This window comes from Camelus ferus, chromosome 10, assembly GCF_009834535.1.
Source record: "Camelus ferus isolate YT-003-E chromosome 10, BCGSAC_Cfer_1.0, whole genome shotgun sequence".
Taxonomy (NCBI): Eukaryota; Metazoa; Chordata; class Mammalia; order Artiodactyla; family Camelidae; genus Camelus; species Camelus ferus.
Window position 1 is genome coordinate 23,014,783 of NC_045705.1, and position 14,921 is coordinate 23,029,703.

Below are 14,921 nucleotides of genomic sequence, written 5' to 3' on the forward strand. Positions count from 1 at the left end.
CATATTAGCCCTGGATTAACTATATCCGTACTGTTGCATGAGCGAGAAATAAACTTCCATCTTGTTTAACCAACTGTTACTTTTGGGTATCTGTTTCATGTAGGCAAACCTATACCCAATTAACTAATTAATAAAACCATAATCCTGTATCTTAGAGATAAACCGTAGGTGTATACATCCTTCCTGAATTTTCCCATTGATTAATTTATTTACATGTATACAGTTATTAGTTAAGAACATGAGACTTGGTGACAACTAGGATTTTAACCTGAGCTCTGCTACTTCTCAGCTAGGTGTTCTTAGGAAAGTTATTTAATATCTCTGAGCTTCACTTTTGTCATTTGTAAGATAGATATAATAACCTCTACCTCATAGGCTTGTTCTTAGGGTTAAATAATTATATATATTTATATAAAATATATACATACACATATATGTTTATTTATATTAACAGCACCTGAATTATAGTAAGGGCTCAACCTAATAGTTTCATTCATTCATGTATTCAGCAAATTTATTATAATTATTTTGTAAAAGTGTGATAACACTATACATACTCTTTTTGTAACTCGCTTTTTCACATAACATTGAATTATGTACAGTCTTTCCATGTCAATAAATATGGTTATTTAACAATATTTTTCATGGCTGCATTGTATTTAATCATATGGATATGCCATTATTTACTTAACCAACCTTTTTTTTAACATTTATTATTGATTTATAATCATTTTACAATGTTGTGTCAAATTCCAGTGTAGAGCACAATTTTTCAGTTATACATGAACATATATATATTCATTGTCACATTTTTTTCTCTGTGAGCTACCATAAGATCTTATATATATTTCCCTGTGCTATACAGTATAATCTTGTTTATTCTACAATTTTGAAATCCCAGTCTATCCCTTCCCACCCTCCACCCCCTTGGCAACCAACCTTTTTGTTGGACATAAGTTATTTCCAATTTTTGGCTTCTGTAAAAGATGCTATATTGCACATGCTCGTTCATTCAGTTCATGCTTATTGAACACCTAGTATGTGCTGAGTACTGCTCACATAAATGAACAAAAGAGATAAAAATCATTACCTTCAGGGAATTTGCATCTTGTAAGGGGGAGATAGATAGCAAACAATAAACATAATAAAGAAGAAAAATACCTGTGTAGGAAAATAGTAATTGCTCTGGGAAAGAAGAAAAGTCTGGAACAGAGTGTGGAGGATCATGAGTGCTGGTAGCAGTGTAGGGTTGCAATTTTACTTGGGGTGATCTGGTTAAGCCTCCTTGGGAAGGTAAAATTTCAACGAGGATTGGAAGGAAGTGAGGGAGTTAAGCCTGTAGAGACTTGAGGGAAAAGCATTTGAGGCCAAGGGAACAATCAGTGCAGAGGCCCAGCGACAGTAGCTTCCGGCCTGGTTGGGGAACAATGAGGAGGCCAGTATGCCAGGGTGGCTGGAGCAGGGGTGAGGGAAGTAGGAAGCTGGGGTGTGAGGTCAGGGCAGACAAGGCATGGATAGCCTTGTAGGTCCTTGTAATGACTTTGGCCTCATTATTATTATTGGTAGCTACATTTTTGCACCCTTCTTATTTATGGTCTTTGGATAAGCTTTTACACATGGAAATGCTGGTTCAAAGATATGCAAAAATTTAAGGCCTTGATTAAGTAAAAATTTTCAAGGGAATAGATCAGACATTTTTTGGCTTTGTAGTGAAATCCTTGCCCATATAATTATTTCTTTTGGATAAATTCTTAGACATGGAAATGCTGGCTGAAAGATATGCAAAATGTTATGCCTTTGAGTGAGTAAAACTTTTAAGGGAATAGATCCTATTTCTCATAGGCAGAGGTCATGTCTTGGAACTTTCTTAACTCCTCTTCCAGTCTTCCAGCCTAGCACTGCGTTACACACACAGTGAGCTTGCTGGTTGAAGTGTTGAGTATCAGTCTACCTTCCAGTCTTAACTGCTATATGCCCTTGGGAACAGAGAATGAACATTCCCCCTTCCCGTTTCTGATCGAGATCCCCATTCTTCTTAGGCTTACATTTTAGTGGGAAGAGATAGACAATGAACAATTAAGAAAGGTAGTTGCAGATGATTTCAGATACATTTGAAGAAAAGAGGACCCTGTTTCTCAGGCTGTGACCATATGAGGAGATAAGATGGTCAGACAGTTGTAGCTTCAGTTAATGCCTGTGTTTCTCCCCTTGCCTGGATGCGGAGGGAAGCTGGAACTCTGTAGTTGTCCTTTGTTTTGATTTCAACAGGTGGCACCGCACGGAATTGGATTGGTGATGGTGGTCTTTGGATCAAACTCAGCGTTAGAATCAAGGGGATATCCAATGTGGAAACAATCCAAATGTCCTTTAACTGGTGAATGGAAAAACAAAATGTGATCTATCCATATAATGGAATAGTTCTTGACAATAAAAAGGAATGAAATGCTAATACATGCTACAGCATGGATGAACCTCAAAGATGTCATGCTAAGAAGTCAGGTACAAAAGACCACATATCGTATGACTGTATGTATATGGAATGTCTAGGAAAGGCAAATCTGTAGCTTTAAAAAGTAGATTAGTGGTTGCCTGCTTCTGGCAGTAGGAAGGAGGAGTGACTGTAGATGAGTACCTGGGACTTTTTAGGGTGATGGAAATGATCTAAAAATTTAATTGTACTGATGGTTGCACAACTTTCTGTATAAGTTATTAAAAATCATTGAATTGTACACTTTAAGTGAATTTTGTGAATATTCCCCAATAAAGCTGTGGAGAGGTGGAGCTACTGTTCGTGGATACTTAGATCCGTACCTGAGTTCTTCACTGGGTGAGCATGTGGCCTTGTGACTCTGAATTTGACTGAAGAACTTAGGAAGGTCCTGCTTGTTGTAAATATTTTCTGTTAAGAAAATAAATCATTTGTGCATAGACTTGACAGTTTTAAGTAGATAAGGACTGTGATACGAAAAGAAACAAACTTCTTGGATGCAACAAGATCCTACCTTGTGTAGACAGTGTCACCAGGTCGGTACGAGAGGTCTCCCACGAAGGGAAAACTGCATGACCCAAGGTGGGAATGCATGGGGCCTGAGCAAGAACCACAACGTATTCCAAGAAGACAGGTGTCACCCTGTTAGGGATTCTGGGAGCTAAGGGAAGCTATGCTCTACTGTGCTGTATGTGCTCCCACTCGGGAGCCCCTCCCTCCCATGGCCTTGACTAAATCAGTTGGGAAGGTGAGCTTTCTTATGGGATGATTTGATATGTGTGGCCTCTTTGCATCAAAGTGGAATCCATTTGACAGATTGCAAGCATGCCATATTATCTACTGCCACCATCACAGAGATTGTTTTAAAGGTTATCTAGGGCATGCCAAATTAAAAGAAAAGTACAGATGGCAGTGGAAAGATAAGGTGAACATTCTGAGATATAGACAGGGAGGAAATACAACCACTTGGAGACAGTATCTTTATTTCTGTTCTGGAAACACAAAAAGAATTCACTGAGTGACTTCTTTTTTCCTTTCTTAAATCCATCTTTGAGGCCCTCTTTACTTCTCATCTGGATTACTACAATAGCTTCAGTATTTCTACCTCCAGTATCTGAACCAGTCTGCCCCATTCCATCCATTTCATCTTCTTAGAGCACAGCTCGCATTGTGACTACCAAGGGCCTTGGTATAGTACAGACTTTTTGTCAGGCGCTGCAAATAGCATCCCCTGCATGCATCACTAAATATGTATTCCCGTCTTCTTGGAATACGTTGTGGTTCTTCTTCAGGCCCCATGTGTTCCCACCTTAGGGCTTTGGTCATGCAGCTTTCCTTTCGTGGGAGACCTCCTCTCTTGCTCACCTGTGGAAATCATAGCCGCCTTTCAGAGCCCAGCTCAGACTCCCCATTCCCGTGTGAAGCCTTTTGTGAGTCTCCCTAACCAACTGTGATTTCACCATTCTCTAACTTTGCACTCCCTTAGCCTCTGCCTTAGTTGAGTGTCCTACTTGAGTGTCCTACTTGAGTGGTTTGCATACCTGGCTTAACTTCTTCGTTTGTAAACTCTGTGAAGGCAGGGACTGGGTCTTACCCATCTTGGTCACCATGCACATAGTTGATAGCCAGAAGAGAGCTTTTGGGCTGAATGGGTTGCATAACTCAACTACGACTCAGCTTTTCTTCCTGAAAATAAACTTCCAGCTGCTTTATTCTCTCTTCACATTTATTCTCTCTGTAAGTGCCTAACAGTGGACCTTTCAAAAGTTTCAGCTTACTGCTCTTGTGTCCTTCATCCTGGACTTCCGACACACGTTTTTCCGGGCCAGGGTTGTGCATTTGTGTCTTGGCAGCTTGAGAGCTGTGACTGTGAATAATGAGTCAATTATCATCCAGCCTCGGGGAAAGCACAATTATTCCTGACTGGCCCGGCTGAGGTAATCCTCTCCTCCCTCTGCACTTTCAAATGAAGAACATAAAACAACTGGAATTCAGCGCACTACAAAGGGAATTTAGACAAAACATTTGTCTGCTGAATTTAGCTTCTTTGGATTTATTCTGATTTATGATTGATTGGTTTTAAAATTGCTTATTTAGTCCTAATGAGTATTGCTCCAGGGGACGCCAGATACCAAGGAGCATGTGATGAAGAAGCAGTAGAGTGAAGTAACTTGGCTGGGCAAGTCAAGGGCAAATATTACTGTCCAGAGAAACATTGCTCTAGGCTAGGAGTATGATGTGAAAATCACCCCTCTGACTTTCAAAGTACCCAACCTTGTTATAAGCATGATTGCTTAGTCCCCATGCTCTTGGCAGAAGGCTTTTTGCAACTATCCAGTGTTGCACAGAATTTTTCCCTCCATGAATTTTTCTTTTCTTCTAGCCACATATTCAGTATCTCTTCATGACTGAGAACATGCTCCTGATTTATATTGCTATGACCGCAGTGCAGGAGAACAGACACCCAGAGGTTGCTGACAAGATTTGGTTGTGAATTCTGATGTTGGTTGTGTTGATCTGTGAAGACTTTCCTGTACGCGTGGTGAGATTTCTCAGCTCGTGGACACTAGTCTGGCCTTTGATTGGATGAATCTGGACTTTTAAAAAGTTTCTTTCAAAATTGAATTCTCTGAAACTGATTGCTTTCATCTGTAAGCTATGTAATCAATATATGATTAATTTATCAAGGCATCAGTAGTTTCAACCTTTTCAAGGAGTGTGACCTTTTCCTTTGACCTGAAATTAGACGTTATAGGTACAGTTGATGGCCTACATTGTAAGGGAGATCTGTTGGAAGCTTGTCTATTTGGTATCAAAAGAAAATTGAAATTCCATTGCTTCCAAATAATGAAACCTTTAAAAACCTTTAGGGGAAAAAAACAAAAACCAAAAAACCTTTGTTTCATCTGTATGGAAGTTTTGACTCAGAAATGCCCAAAGAAATGCTGTTTCAGGTCTCAGTAACCTACTTGTTCTCTGAAATATTGCTGTGAGATTTCAAAAGTGTATTATGTCTGACACTTATTTCAAAGCAAGAAACATTAGGGACAAGATGAAAGGGTGGAAAAGGACTCTGATGGAAAACAGAAACAGAAGAAGAAGAGACGCGCACTTGGGTGGCGTGTTTGGCTTGCCACCAGGATCACTCTGGGCGGCAGCATCCGGCTCTCTAATCAGGCTTATCGGCCACTTTGGATTCTGGGCTGTGCCAGCATCGGCCATTCTGACACTATCATATTGAAAAAGAACTATTTTTCATCTCATTCTGCCAAGAGGTTTATTATCTGCTGTTTTTTGTTGTTGTTTTGTTTTATTTTTATGTATTTATTTTTTAAAATAAGAAGTACACTTGTGTGCTTCTCGGTCTTTGGAGTGAAATAGTGTGCGCTCTTGTGGGACTGTTTTCAAGGGTTAGGAAGGAGGCTTAAACTGTAGGTTAAGTCAGAGAGCGAACAGCTTCTTTTCTGCACCTTTTGGTATTTTAAACATGAAAGCTTTATATTTATGCCAGAAAGAAGTTTTCAAAGAGTGAGCAAGAAGTTTTCTTAGATCTGAGACCTCAACAGTAGTTCCACGTCAGCATCAGAAGCTGGGACTTGGTGATGTTTTTCTCTCTGTGTCGAAAGCGTTTCATCTGGTTGCCTGTCAGCCAACCTGGCATTGTGCTGGAGATGGCAGAGGAGTGCACTGAGCGATCATGGGGACAAACAGAACTGGTCCTTAAGGAACAGCTGTTCTTCCCAGACATCACTGTGATTTTCAAGTACTTAAGTCAATGGATTATTACAGTAGTGTTGTACTGGGTGCGTCGTATCTTTTTTTTTTTTCAGGAAATACTAGATTTAGGCTGTGCTAGACTTACAGGATAAGCAGGGAGAACGGAAACTATTCCACCTCTTATTAGAACAGGGCATGGAGGCATGGCAGGTAGCCACAAGCCGTCTTCTTGCCTCTGGCTTGGGTGAAGTTTGAGGAACCCTTTCATTCCTCCTCACTCCTCCTGTTTCCAAGCATGTCCATGCCTACCTTGCTCCACCCGGCTGCAGTGCTTACCTTTGCCCTAGGACTGATGATTTACGACATCTTTCTGGTAAGGACATCTTTGTGGCTGTGAAACAGGAAGAAGTCAGGGAGGATAAGTCCTAAGACCATTTCATCCTCACTTCTCTGGTCTTCCATAGTGCTGGTCACTCCATTCTTCTAACCCTCCTATTTCCTTACCCACTCGGTCCCCCAGCAGCCAAGGCCTATCAGAATTTCTAGGAATTTGTTGAGGCACGAGGCAGAAGTCGCCTCTCCGGATAGTAGCTGGTTAGGAGTTATGGGTGCTGGTGCAGGAGGCAGTAGAGAGAGCTGACCTGAACTGGTATTATGTGCTAATAAAACCCTTTAGAGAAAAAGTGGTGCATTCAATATTTGTGTTATCCCTCTCTGGCTTATTGAGCTAGGACTGTAGTACAGACTAAGTTACCTTATCTCTGCATCCCTGCAGTATTTCTGTGTTAATGTCCTGTAGACATCCCCATAAGTCTTACTTCTACCAGTGATGGTATTCAGAAGCAAGTAAAGGATTCTGGCTGCCTTGCACCAGGCTCTGATCATCAGAACAGCAAACATCTTGCTGATTTTGATTCATGCAGCCAACAGCTCAAGAGAGACAAACCTGACCACTTTGCTGGGTTAGGCTGTCTCGTAACCTGTTCAGTTAGATACCTGCTTAAGTTGCTCACAGATAAAACAAACCCATGTCTCTGGGATTTCTTCCTGGTGGGGTATTTTAAGGGAATGGAACAGGTTCCGCCAACCTGACAGTAGCCTGATTTCTGCCACTGGTGGGCTTCTTTTGAATTTCTTTATCACTCTTCTAGTGACCCCAGATGCAGGTCCCTGTGTTTGCTACTGTCATTTGCAGCAAGCGAGTGCAAGTTTGGTATATGCCGTGCACCCTTGGTTCTTCTTGTACTGTTGTTAACTTTTCTTCTTTGTCTTCTTTCTGGGATTTAAAATTTTTTTTTCCTGCTTTAGTCTTCTCTTCTCTAGGACCCTTTCCCTTTATTGGCTCTATTATTCTGAGTTGCACAGCACAGTGGTTAGGAAGGACTGGGTTCAAATCCCCACTCTGCCACTTACCAGCTGTGTAATTTTGAACTAGTTACTTACTCTCTCTGTAGGCCTTGGTTTCCTCATCTGTAAAATGGAGATACTAACAGTACCTACCTCTAGGGTTGTTGTGAGGCTTAAATGAGATTTCTGAGATGCTCATAAAAGACAGTCTCACACTCAAATAAATGTTAACCCTTATTATCTATTTTAATATTACTGATAATATTAAAAATAATTTTTTGGCTTATACCATTACCCCAGTGTAGTCGACTACTGGCTCTTAACCTATAGCTGTGAGCTTTCTCCCACATTTTAGCCTATATTTGCAGCTGCCTCTGGGATATTTCCCTCACAGTTTCCACTGGCACCTCAAATGCAGCATGGACAAAGGTTAAATTCATTCTCTCTCATCTGATTTTATCCCCCACATTTCTGTTAATGGCATCATGGTATCGTAATTTTCTCTTAATTTAGGATGAATGTTAGATTCTTTCCTTATTCTAAGGAGATAATCATGAATGTGCAAAAATTTAGTACAAAGGTATTAAACTAAATTAATTTAAATTAATTGTTTGTAGTTTAAAATAGTTGAGAATAGGAATTGGTTAAATAAATTATGTTAAATATATACAGTGTAATTCTCTGTAACCATTAAAATTATGTAGAAAAATGTGCAATAATATGGAAAGAAATATTGCTTTCCAGCTGACTTATAGTACGTACAGTATAATTCCATTTGCTTTTTAGAAGTTTATGGATACGTAGATAAAAGATGAGAAAAATAGCCACTGAAAACATTCTGTTGCAGATTTTCTGTCTTGTAGGATTATGAGTGATTTTCTAACTTCAATTTTCTTCTCTTACAAATTTTCTTAAGTTATCCATACATTGCTTCCATACAAGGGGAAAACCCCTCAAATTTAGGGAAAAAAATGAGATAAGTAATGTCTAAGAGTCTTGCAAATACTGAACTTCACTGACCTTTTAACAATGACTGAGGAGAGCACTGTTTAAATAGTAAGCACTTAGAAATATTCGTGGAATAGTGAATGAAATGGTGTTATCTTTCTATGCATTTAAGAATAACTTTATAAGTTAAGAGTGCTAAATGCTTCAGGCATTCAGTTTGTGGACTTCATGGAAAGGTATCTTTTTGTTTGGAAGAAAGATTCTCAATAAACACAAAATAAACTAGCCTCGGTATGGTGAGTCTTTTCTAATATTATGTAATTTTTCATTTCAGATAATGTGACCAAAAGAGGAGCCTTTGGGACCAGTTCTCTAGAAAACACATTTACTTCAATAAAATTTACTCCCAGAAATGAGCCAAATGATCATCATCTTAGAAATAAAGCCATCTTTCTTCGTTCTTCATCACAGTGTTCAGAAGAAGAACAGGTAATACCACAGCACATTTACAGAAACAGAGAAAAAAAAATTCATCATGAATTAAATAAAAAAGAGACCATAAGAACATAAGAAACATTGGACAGTTATTAGATCAGTAACTCAGACTCCTGATTTTAGAAGGAGCGCCCTTGAGACACTTTATTGAGAATCACCATCACATTTCCTGATTTCAGCAGCCAGCGTTTATGATGGTAACGTGGTTATCCTCAATTTTTGTTAAAAACCTCATAAGGATCTGCCATCTGCAGATTTTTTTAAAAAAAATTATTTCTATATTTTAGCTTGTCCTCTGTTTGGGACAAAAGAGTTCCTTTTCATAATTTTCTGTGTAAAATGGGAGTTTGTTTTACCTGTCCTGGATTCATGTCTATGGACTTACAGTGGAATCTGTTATCTTGATTTTTCCAAGAATGGTCAATAAATAAATGTTAGATGCCCTTTTCCTAATCTTCAAATCTTTGTAGACTGTATCGACAAGTCTCCTTAGCTGTGGTTTTTAACTATCAAGGAATCCTAGTGGAAATTCTTCTACTTTTTTAAACCATTGAATTTCTACCTTCTGTCTCACTGTGTCTTCCCTGTTATATTGTGGACAGAATTGCATACGAGATTGTGGTTTTATGCAAGGGGAAAAAAAAATCTCCACATTAGAAATGTGTTTCTATACGGCAAAGGGCTATAATTCTTTAATTCCATAATTTGTTTCCAGGGAGATGATTATGGAACAAGAATTTTTTTTTTTCCCCTAGAAGACTCACTCTCTACTGGCAGTCATTGGCAATTGGAATTACATTCTGTTGAGTCTTTAACCAGCATGTGAGAGGCAAAGACTTGTTCCGTGGTATTTTTTTCCTAATAACCTGAAAGTGTTGTATTAGCATTCTCTGATCTGTCCTTCAGAGGTTCATGGGGCTGGGGTGGGAGTAAGGATAGTAAAGTGGGGAGTGTTCCTGTTTTACACATAAGAAAACTAAGGTTAAGTAATTTGCTTTTGGTTACACTGTGGATGAGTCTAGAGGACAGAAGTAGAAACCAGACCTCCTAAAACCTGTTCCCTGACCTCTGCTATGGCTAGGTGTATCCGGTCCATCGAGCATAGCTAATTAGGAAAAAACTAGAAAGGGAGTTTTACCGCCTCAAGGGCTACAAAATCAGCTCCTTTATTTTTGGTTGTTTCCTTTTCCCATCAATATGTCCTCACTGTTTTTTGGTTTGTTTGTTTGTTTGTTTGTTTGTTTGTTTGTTTGTTTCAGATAGTGATGGATGAAGGCCAAAAAGTTGGCAGTTTCTTTCGAGGTGATCTGAATCGGGCAGGGAAGGTGAAGGTAAGGGAGGATTCAAGTTTCTTCCATGGCCAAAAACAAAACAAAACAAAACAACAACAACAAAAACCTCACAAGATTTGTTTGCTGTCTCTCATACAAAGTTGGAGAACTCAGCAGACTTTGTCCTTATGGTTTTTTAAAAAAATAGATTTTTGAGTGTCTTGAACTATCCTTGATTGACTGGGTTCTGGATCTTTTTTCTCCTCAAAGCTTAACAAACGGAAGAGCAGCTTCCATAGAGACACACGACTCTTGTCCCCCTGAATATATACCATTAAGAGAAATGACAATATAACAGATCCACAGGTTTCAGTGTTGAAATCATCATGTGCACAATAAATTTTTACTGTCACTTGGATGTCAAGAAATAGCTGCAGTTATGTACTTATAAGCAATGGAACCTACCATTTTTAATTCGCATGAAAGAGCCATGGTCTGGCTAGTAGAGAGTGGGGAAGAAAGACCCAAGGTGTGTTTTTAAATTCCAGTGATGAGATCTAAATTTGTAACTTTATGGTATTTTGTTATGCACATGTTTGAGGTCATAAGCATAAAAGGTATTGTGACATTATACCTTTACTAGTAAATGGTGAAATCATTTTCTTATTTACACTCTTTGATAGCCACCTGAGATAAATTAGTTCATGTCTGAAATGTTACCATTTTGTTAATTTAAACCATCTCATTGTCAGTGTGCGGTGGGAAGCAGTATTCCACGTGGAATAGTTTTTCATTGAAATGCTGCTATTGTGTCCATAAAGGTCATTTACTCTGCTTTTTACCTTTTAAGTAATTTTCAGTTTTATTTGCTTGAAAGAGAGAACACTTGATTTTTTTGCCCTGCTCACCTTTCTTGTGATTTACTTGCAGCTGAATGGTTTTGTTTTGAATGAACCTTCTCTCCTGCTTTCTTTAGTTTCTTCTCTCTGACTCTTTGGAGTTTAAAGCACACTACTATGATAACAGCTGACCCACCACCATCATTTGCTTGAGGAGCAAGCAATAAAAGAAAAGCAAAACACAGAGACACTGTTTTGGACTGTCTTGGTGGTGGTGTATGTTCTGGGATAGAATCAGGAACAAAGTCCCTTTTCAAAATCTCCCCAGACTGTTTTTTCGCTTTCAGTGTAGAGATCTTGATATGGTGCCTTCAAAATCCAGGCCAACTTCCAGATTTACTGCTTCTTTCAGATGTCTCTGCGAAAGCACGGTGAACACAAAGATCTCTAGCTGGGACTCAAAAGTTAATTGGAAAAGTGGATTCAGTTACTCACTTGTGTATTGTGGAAGTGCATTCATTGATTCTTAATTGCATTTTTTTCTCTAGGTCTAATATGCATAAAAGTGATGTTAATCCTTTTCTAGGTAGACAATTTCCTAGATTTGGAAGATTTGGATGTGGATGAAGAGATCAAGCCCCAAATGAGCCAGGGTATGCTTTTTGTTGCCTTTCTATGCTGCTTAACCTCTTTCTAGAAACTACAAATAAGACTTTAGACAGCTTTTCTTTTTCTTTCATTTTTTTTTCCTGTTTTCTGGCAGTCCTTACCTCTGCCTGCCCCGAGAGAGGGAAAACTCAAGTCCTGTAATCTCTGTTGATAACAAAGATTTCAGCTGAAAGGTCAAACAAAGCTTGTCAAAGGTTGTAAAACCTTTGGCCTTAAATGAAATAAAGGTGTCTCCCCACCCCCATTTACCACATGATTGATTTTTGGATAATTGTCTCAGAGCCACTTAAGGCAAACCCTAATTTCTTGGAAGCACCATGTTATACATTGAAATTATTTTTAAGTACTACATAAAATATAGGTTGATCATAAAAATTATGAAAGTATCAGAATTGATCATAAAATAAACAAAAAGAAAATAAAATCCAAATCTTTGCTGTTATAAATATTTATTAACATGTAAGCCGAACACTTAAGACTAACGATCTATTGTAAATGTTTCTTCTGGGGCGTCTTCCCGCGTGGGCCGAGCTGAGAGAGACAGTGCTGGTCCTTTGATGTTTATGTAGATGAGAGCTTTTTCCTTTCCTGGTTAACATTTCTGTGTAAGCATTGACATCCTTTGTTGCTCAAAGGAGCTTTGAAATATGTTCAAAATTAGAGTTATTTGTTTTGAAAACTCTCATTCCTAATTGAATATGCAAGAATATCTCAAAATGACTGTTGAATGTTAGGGAAGGCGCAGTTATCCGTGGGGTTTGGTTGCTGGTGTTTAATTGCTGACAGTTGTTAGATAGTCATAAACAGGAATCTTGTCATTATGTTTGGTCGGGGCCTTCTTTTAGTCACACAGGAGGTAAAGTGAAGGGTGGTTAGTTTGGGGGTGGCCACTGTCTGTAAATTGGCTGTGTAAACCTCTGCTTTGGCTTCTCTGGTTGCGTGAATTTGAGAGGCTTTGGTAATTGGAAGCAATTAACATTTTTATTCTGCTTCCAAACATCACACTACTCAGCTGAAAGGACTGTTCTCAAGCCCAGAATTAACCAGTAGACTCTGCAGATTTTTTTCCTTGCTCACTGGTTCAAGTGAGATCAGTGATCTAACTGAATCATATACTCCTGGGAGAGGTTCTCTTAACTTTAATGCTTAAGGCAGCTTGGAATTTCTTTATAGGAGCAGTTTAGGGGCTTTGATTGGATTAGAAGGGGTAGCTAAGGACTTACAAGGAAGCCAAGTTTGTAGAGCAAACACATTGTTTCTGGGTTTTGGGTGATCTGGGGAGAGGAAGCAGATTCCTGGGTCATGCTCCCAAGAAAGAGTCTAATTCGGAAGGTCTGTTGTGGCATCTAGTGATCTGCATTTTTAACCACCACCCCAGGGTATTCTGATATAGTTCATCTGTGGATGACACTTGGAGAGAAATGGTTCTAGTCTGCATGTAGTACATTTGCAGTGTAAAATTAATTTCAGAGGAGGGCACAAAAATGCAAGAGTTGGACATTTTTGTGATGGTTTAAATTTCTTGCTTCCTGCCAGTAATGAGGAGGTCTGTATACTGACATAATCCTACATAACCAGCAAATCTGATTTGGGCTATATCAATCTTTTAAATTCGTCTTTTTACCTTTTCCATTATTTTTACATTGTTTTCTTTAAACATTTTTTAAGTAATTTTTTTTAATTACCAGATCTATTTTTGTAATTTAAAAAATAGCATCAAAATGTCTCATTAGTATGATTTTTCCAGAAATCAGATAACAGGCTCCTTGCGTTCGTGTATAAAAGGTTACTGAGACCGAACCAAGTCTCAGCGGACTTGAATGAGCTATTCAAACCTTCCTTTGTGTAAAATCATGTGAAAAACTAAGGCTGAAAAGCAGCCTAGGCTTTAATGATCTAGTCCAATTACCAAAAAGACCACCAAGCTTTGCAATTTCCATAATGCACAATCTGGGTCATTTGAAAGGAAAAAAAAAAAAAAAGGAAATAGTTTGTGCCAAGGTGAATTTTAGTTTGGGTCTAATTTGTATTAAACTCCAGGAATGTGAGCAGAAGGCAGATATTTACATCAGATGGGAAATGTGACATTTTAAATAGGCAAGTTGCTTGTATAATTCTGGCAGCTGAGAGGTTTACTGATTAGATTCTGTTGTTATTGTTTAAGCAACAGATTTGCCTGGGGCAACAAGGAAGTGAGTTGCATATTGTTTTTCTACCACTGACTTTAGTTGTTCACCTTTTTTCATTTTCATAAATATTCTCCAAGATTCAGGAGCTTGATTCTGTACTTGGCTTATCGTTTTGGCAGCCCAAGTGGAGACAGTTTTTCCAAGCAGCCAACTCAGTGCAGTGCTGTTGAGCAGTTGTCCGAGGGAACACTGGCCACAAGGTCTGGTGCCTGGTGTTTATTTGACATCAAATTACGCCCCTTTTCCTCCCTCCTTTGAATTTGAGATAAGATAGGTAATCTGTTGGTTAGTTACTGTCGTGCTCCAGACTGTTATCCAGAAAGATTATTATTTGGCATATGAATTAGTTATTATGCTCTGGCCATTAGGGTAGGAAGAATCTTCTGGTCATCTTTATTTTTACCCCACTTCAGTTGGCCCAGCCTGTTTTTCTCGCTGAGTGCAATAGGTCGAAGAGACTATTTTTGAGGTCTGGTTTTCAGAATTATACTGTTTTATACAAGTCTCTTGACCAGTGGGTGTACTTATGCTGTGGTTGATTGTATTAGATGAAAATGGGCAGCTGATTCCTGCTCAGATATTGGCAGCCTTATTTGATTTTCATTTTCAAGCTCTCCAGTACTCCCAATTCTAATTGAAGGCATCAGTCAGCTCTTTCTTTCTTTCTTTCTTTCTTTCTTTCTTTCTTTCTTTCTTTCTTTCTTTCTTTCTTTCTTTCTTTCTTTCTTTCTTTCTTCTTTCTTTCTTTCTTTCTTTCTTTCTTTCTTTCTTTCTTTCTTTCTTTCTTTCTTTCTTTCTTTCTTTCTTTCTTTCTTTCTTTCTTTCTTTCTTTCTTTCTTTCTTTCTTTCTTTCTTTCTTTCTTTCTTTCATTTTTTCCTTATCTGCAATTTTAAGCAGCTTTATGTAGGCTGTGAATGACCTGGATTCTTATTCAACAGATATTTAACAACTGTGACT

General features: G+C 38.6%; 1 protein-coding gene across 3 annotated transcripts in view; it reads left to right on the forward strand.

The window, feature by feature from the left end:
• Positions 1-14,921, forward strand: part of IFTAP (intraflagellar transport associated protein) — a 58,810-nt gene that overhangs the window by 30,505 nt on the left and 13,384 nt on the right. For all 3 annotated transcript variants that reach the window (XM_014568093.2, XM_006195146.3, XM_032488482.1), the window contains 3 exons: positions 8,835-8,989; positions 10,255-10,326; positions 11,692-11,758. In XM_014568093.2, the coding sequence (XP_014423579.2) occupies positions 8,835-8,989; positions 10,255-10,326; positions 11,692-11,758 (294 nt within the window). The remainder of the gene's footprint in view (positions 1-8,834; positions 8,990-10,254; positions 10,327-11,691; positions 11,759-14,921) is intronic.